The 6,985-nt window shown below is 44.9% G+C and overlaps 1 protein-coding gene across 1 annotated transcript; it reads right to left on the reverse strand.

Annotated features, from left to right (window-relative positions):
• Positions 1-1,103: 1,103 nt before the first annotated feature.
• On the reverse strand, positions 1,104-5,208 carry RPS21 (ribosomal protein S21). Its single transcript, XM_054173558.1, has 6 exons — positions 5,178-5,208; positions 4,880-4,973; positions 4,094-4,157; positions 2,371-2,442; positions 1,351-1,406; positions 1,104-1,166 (listed from the first exon to the last, which is right to left on the reverse strand). Exons 2-6 carry the CDS (start codon positions 4,927-4,929, stop codon positions 1,157-1,159), a joined length of 252 nt encoding a protein of 83 aa, XP_054029533.1. The 5' UTR covers positions 4,930-4,973; positions 5,178-5,208; the 3' UTR covers positions 1,104-1,156.
• Positions 5,209-6,985: the final 1,777 nt, after the last annotated feature.

A 6,985-nucleotide genomic window follows, 5' to 3' on the forward strand; every position in this document is an offset into this window, starting at 1 on the left:
CAAACAGTCTTAGAGATGATCCCCCAGGAGTGAACATGGTATAAACTGGATATAACCTCAGTAATTCTTGAGAATGTCTAGACCAGAATACATGACCCAAGGACAGCTTGTCATTACAAGTAACTGGTGAAATGTGGTTGACAAGGGCGATTTTCCACACTAGTCATACCATGCCAGAAGATCCTGTTAACTACCAAACCCACCTACACCACTACATGATAAACACGACAGAGAAACTTTGGTGTGCCAACAAAACCTACCAACACAAAAGCACCACCTGGAAGACAGGACACAGCATTTTCTTGTATCCCTCCTGCAAAACAAAAAGCAGACATGACACCCCTAGGAAAGGTGCCATGATTTGTCTTTGTGGAGTTACAGCCAAAGTAAATTACAAATCTCTTTCCCCAGTAAAGCTGCTCACCTTTTAAACCACACTCTTTAAGACATGTCTGCTCTTCTCTGAACACCCTTCTCCTTTCTCATACCCACATCTCAGTGAACCAGCAGGTGCTTCTTACATAGCACTTCATTTGAATTGAGTTTCTGAGTTTCTGCACAGTACAAGAAAATAAAGGCTGTGACAAGCTTTAGCAATTTATTAGTCTTAATATTGCCAGAAGCACCATGGCCCACTGAAGTGACATGAAAGATCCCAAAGGTTCTTTAGCACAGCTACAGCATCTGGAAGTTGTGGAGTCTCCTTCTCTGGAGACATTCAAAACCTGCCTGGCTATGTTCCTGTGTGACCTGCTCCAGGTGATCTTGCTCTGGCCAGGGGGCTGGACTGGATGACCTTTCAAGGTCCCTTCCAACCCTTAACCTTCTGTGACTCTGTGACAATGTTCCATTACAGATTGAAGAGAAAGGGAGCTGAGCTACTATTGCAAAACTTACTAAATCTGGAAAAGAAGTATGACAGTAACCCAGAGAGTGAAGTGGGAATTCTTCATGCTCAACCCTGGCCCTGCTTTAGGAGCTGATTTAACAATCCATAACCAGAATCTGTGTATTTTTTTGAAGACACACATTTCCAAGTATTTAAGATGAACTATAATAAACCCAGGGATGTTTATGACTTCAACAAAAGACACACCATAACATAGGTTCAAACTGTTTATTTTACATCAGACGTTCCACGCTGGAGTCTCTTCAGTTAAAAGTTCCTAGAAGAAAAGCAAACAAACACTGTTACAAACTACTTTCGCTTCAACCAGCTCCACTAAATGCTTCTAACAAACTGTGTAGCCCTCCTATAAACACAGGGTGTACTTTTTCATCCTAAAAGAGCAGGATTTGGCTATGGAAGTTACCCTTGTAATAGTCAGAGGGTAAGATAAACATACGCACTTGGAAACAATTCCATCATTTTTTGCCAGGCGCAGAATGGAGTCGTCTGATTCCCCCTTGAAAAGAACCAAACACGATTCTGAAGTGAGCAAGGAATTGCTGAGACATTCAAAAGAGGCAGCTGCAGCATTTAATGCTCATAGGGAAATGCACAACATCTTAACACAGATTTCTATGTCCAGATTCGGGTTTTCATAACAATCTGCTAACTGATCTCTTAGCTTAGAGGATGACAACAGAGCTTGAACTTGATGCAACACACATCTGCATTAACAAGATGTGCTTCTGGGTGAGCAGACTCCTCATCAACTCTAGGAACCTTCAGATCATGTTTGACAAACTGAATTCAGGGCATCTCTAATCATAAATATCAGATTATTTATGATTATAAACAACAAAGGCAGACATGAATAGGTTGCACAGTCTTAAACCAAAAAAACCCCACTCGCATCCTTCAGTGTTTAAAACCCAACAGAACACAGATCATTCTACAAGCTGTGCCAGGGGAGGTTTAGGCTGGATGTTAGGAAGAAGTTCTTCATAGAAAGAGAGATTGGCTGTTGGAATGTGCTGCCCAGGGAGGTGGTGGAGTCACCATCACTGGAGGTGTTTAGGAAGAGACTGGATGGGGTGCTTGGTGCCATGGTTTAGTTGATTAGATGGTGTTGGATGATAGGTTGGACTCGATGATCTCAAAGGTCTTTTCCAACCTGGTTAATTCTATTCTATTCTACAAGCCCAAGGATTGAAGATAAAACCAGGAAAAAACTGATTCTTGCAAGTGTTTGGTTAATAGTTGAACTAGATGATCTTAAAGGCCTTTTCCAACTGAAACAATTCTCTGAATCTAGAAGTGGATGTGTTCAGGTCTTCACTCTGCCTTCACTATCTCCACAAAAGCTCTTCCACGAGAATGAGCTGAAGGCTCATTGTGTTTTCAGGGCCAAGTAGGAATCTAAACATTGATTAATTGCTATTAAAAGAAGCACAACTGTTTTGTAGGTGAAGAAATTAACTCACCATTCTACGAATTGGTCCACAAATGGCATATGTTTTGAACTGGCCATTTACTCTGCCCGTTACCTTGTCAACCTGGAATTACAAACAAGTTACTCCATAGGGACTCTTACCGAGTTTCACACTCCTGTCATGCTTGCCTATCAACCACCTAAGGATAAAAATGGTTTGTCAAAATGCTGCAGATACAAATTATCTTCTCAAATGTACAGCTAGTGCAGCTATAAAATTCAATGGGTCACACAATGTAACCAGAACACAAGAACAAAAGTGGTAGCCAGAAGAAGAAAACAATTGGAGTCCTGAAAAAATGGTGAAGCTCAATGTAAAGTTTCCATGTGGATTCTGCTGCCTTTGTTAGTTTTGTCTTGTTTCTTTTCATTAGGGAAAATTGAAGTGAAAGGGGGAAGGAGACAGTCTTGTTATAAAGACAGAAACATGCCTGAGCTGAGGAACACACATTGTCTCATCTCCATAGCCGCTGAGAAGTTTAACATTAAAAAAGATCACCATGACAGAAAATAATATAAATAATCAAATCAAACAGCGTAGGGAACCCTGCAATACTTTGTGATTTTGTTTTTCAGTTCTACTCATCCTGATCCTTTGAAAACAAGCTACAAGGATCACTGAAGGAATTAAACACAATGAATAAGAGAAGTATTTGCCTTGGGATTTACAGGAAATCTTAACCAGCATTTGAAAATGATTTCTTTAGGCAGATAACACAAGAGACTCAAACTATTTAAAAACACTAGAATTCAGTCTTGTGCCTCCCACTCAAAAAGAAATCCATCAGGCTACATGGCTCACAAGCTATAGGAACACTCTGTACCACATAGGGTAAACATAGGCATGCTGAAAGGAGTTTAAATTAACTGGAGCCCACTGGGACTAACTGGGATCCTGCAGGAGTCAAGGTCTGCTGTGGGTTTTCTCAGCATGTATGTTAAGCTTGGAGGGATTCACAGCAACACTGCCTTGAGGAGACAAAATTAAACAAGAACGAATTCCCTATGCTACAGAAATAAAACTAAATGTACACCACCAGGTCAGTACAAATAACCAGCATGCCTTGGGAAAAATTCCAAGCACATAATACCCCAAGCACTGAGTCAATAAAGTGATAAAGCTGCTCACAGAAGACAAAAGCAGCAGTGCCATGTGTTAACAGAAATGATTCATGATTCAAGCAAAACATGGAATATGACATTCCAGCGAAGCAAGCAGACCAGGAATAGAGTTCTGCTCTGGAAACTGGATCTTGCTTGAAGTTTAGACAATTTAGAACAAACACTGAGAATACCCACCAGAAAATTTAAACCCAGGGTGCAGAAAGACAGGCTGAGGAACTGCACTTTCTTACAAGCAGGTGAAAGCAGGAGTGATAAGACTTTCCCAGAATCAAGCACTTGTCCTCCTTTTCTACAGAAAAGGAATTACCTAATTTCTAAGTATCTAGAGTTAGGAAGTTGTATTTAGTGAAACAGTTAAGGAATGCAACAGACTGTACAAAGCTTTATGAAATTCTGTCTAATGAGTATTTTCCACATGCTGAAAAAGAACCAGAGGCAGTATCACAACATACTTCTATGTTTGAAAACCCTCAAGCTCTAAACTTCTATCGCCTCTACTGAATTATCTGGAGACCTGTCATAAGCTGTTAGACTTCTTAACTTCCACCAAAAGACAGAAGGTCTCTTATCATGTCTGTAACAAAACTTACCTCAGAAATATTTATCTGAATTGAAGCATGATCCTTAGCACCAATTATTCGGTTGCTGGCAGAGCTAAGAACAAAACAACAAAATATACTGAAACAGAAGGAAAGGGACAGACAAATCTACATGCATTAAAGCTGCACCAGGAGTTTACATAACAAGAATTTAAGATTTCAGTGCTCAGAAAATGAAAATGCACTTTCAAGCACTGCCCAAAGAAAAGGAGGCTGAGGGGAGTGCTTCTCGCTCTCTAAAACTTGCTGAAAGGAAGCTGGAGACAGTTGAGGGTTGGTCTCTTCCTAGGCAACAACTGACAGGACAAGAAGAGATGTCCTCGAGATGTACCAGGGGAAGTTTTGATTGGATATGAGAGAAACTTCTTCCCCAAAAGAGTTACCAATCCTGGAAGAGATTGCCCACAACAGTGGTGGAGTCATCATCCCTGGAGAGACTGAAAAGCTGTGCAGATGTGGTGCTGAGCTATGTAGTTTAGTGATGACCTGACAGTGCTGGACTAACAGTTGGACTCAACAATTTTAAAGGTCTCTTCCAACTTAAGTGACTAATTCTACGATCTGCCACTGTAAGGCTAACAGTCATACAACAAAGGATACAGACGCTTTATAAAAAAAAAATAAAAATACAGTACGAAAACTTGGCAATTTTGTCTTCCTATCCTCGTTACTCCAAACCATCCTGCCAACTGAATTGGCCTCTGTTCAGTTCACCGCCAAGCGTTGCAGACCCGCCATCCCCACCGGCTCCCCCTGCCGCCGAAAGGACCCGCTCACCATTTCCGAGGGACGTAGAGGTCCACAAACTCCCCAGCGTCGTTCTGCATCGCGTTCGGTTTGCCGCTGAAGCACAAGCACCAAGCAGTAAGACCTAGAAGAATCACGGCAGGGTTCACCAGGCCTGGCCTACGAAGACCGTCCCCACTGCCACCCTCCCCGCGATCTGCGACCCCGGGGCACGCCGCTGCCTCCCCCGGCCTCACAGCAACCTGGACATCGTGGAAAGAGCCTCCCCAGCCCTCCAGGGCCCCGCCCGGGCCGCTGGCTCCGGAGCAGCGCCGAGACCCGCTCCTACCTCGCGTGCGCCGCGGCGGAAAGGGCGCGACGGGGGCGGAAGCGGAAAGACGCGGGAGGGCGCGGAGCAGCTTCCGGCGGGGCGGCGTGACGTCACAGCGCGCGCGGGCCGAGGAGCGCGGGTTGAGCGCTGGGGCGAGGGAAGCGTCGGCCGCAGCTGAGGGGGGGCCGGGAGCGGGGCAGCGGCACGAGCGTGCTGGGCTTGGGGGAAGCCCCGGGGCGAGGGCCCTCTCCCCTCAGCCGTAGGAGGTTGCCCCCCCCCACCCCCCCCCCCCCCCCAGCTCGGGCCGCCGGTCCTGGAAGGAGGGGAGGGCCCCGTGAACGTGGGGGAATCGTTTCGGTTGGAAAAGACCTATGAGAGCAACGATGCCAAACAGTATTTAGCTCTACCACATCTAGCGCTAAACTATGGCCCTCAGCACCACATCTCCGCCTCTTTTCGACACTTCGAGGGATGAAGATTCAACTCTGGCCCCAGGAGCCCAGTCCAGTGTTCGAGAACCTTTCCGGTGAAGAAATTGCTCCTACGAGCCAACCTCAGTCTCCTCTAGTGCAAGTTGAGATCATCTCTCCTATGACTTGCTGCCAGGGAGAAGAGACTGGCTCCAACCTTGCTTCAAGGAGATGTAGAGAGACAGAAAGTCTCCTCTCAGCCTCCTTTTCTCCAGGCTGAACAAACCCAGAGGTCCCTCAGCTACTCTTCACAAGACTTGTTCTCCAAGCCCTTCTTCACTTTCATTGCTCTTTGCACACACCCCAGCACCTCACTGTCCTCAAAGCAAACAGTAAGGCAAGGGGAACATACACAGTACATGGGAACCAGCCAGCCCAGGAGCAACCCTCAGGGAAACCAAAAGATCATTTCCAAACAAGACATTTGGTTACAAAACATGTAATAAAAACAGTTTTTATTTCACAGCATCTTAATTTCACAAGTTCATGGGGGAAAAACAAACAAACAGGAACAGGCTACAACTCAAACTTTTAAATAATGGCTAAGACAAAACTAGAACAGTATTGTTTACATAGAAATATACAGCCTCTTATCAAGAGAGTTCTCCCTGCTGGGACAGCCCAGCAGCATCTTTACACAAACACAGCACTAGACCCCTCGGTGTAAACCGGCGTTTCTCTCCAAAGCAAGAGGAGCTGGGCTGTGAGGATGTAAAGCCGGCAGATCGCTGGATTCGTTTGGGTCCCACTTTCAGTTCATTAAGGAACTACGCAGTAGTAGTCCTTTGCCACATGGTGGCAGCTTTTAGGTGAGAAGATGAATATTCCCAGGCAGGACTGCAAGCTACAGTCCAGAAACACAAAGGAAACCAACACACACACACACAAGTGACTGCATCTCTGCAGAAGGGCTGTTCCTACACATAGAACACCACAAAGTACCGATGTACAAGCCTCTGGGCAGCATCAGTCCCTAACCCATGCTCTACCAGAGACATCAGCACAGTGCTGGCTTCACCATGTCATTTTTGGCGTGTGCTCCAAACAGCTCTTGAGCTCAAGAACACTGTGCCCAGGCCCATGTTTCAAAGCAGCCTTTAGACAAGATTCAGCATCCTGTAATTTAATGCTCCTTATCCTAATTTGTCCTTCTGAACGAAAACAAAAGCTTGCCGGTTTATGACGTCAAACCGCAGGGAGTGTAACTAGAGCCCAAATGCCCACTGCAACTAGACAAACTTCCACTGAATAGAGACTGCAAAGTGTTGCAAACCAAAGTGCCTTATTTTGTTTTTGTTCATAGATGGTGATAAAAAGAAAGTTAAGCTTTGTTACAAAAAGCTCTTTATACACTGA

This window comes from Dryobates pubescens, chromosome 26 (genome assembly GCF_014839835.1).
Source record: "Dryobates pubescens isolate bDryPub1 chromosome 26, bDryPub1.pri, whole genome shotgun sequence".
In the NCBI taxonomy this organism is placed as follows: Eukaryota; Metazoa; Chordata; class Aves; order Piciformes; family Picidae; genus Dryobates; species Dryobates pubescens.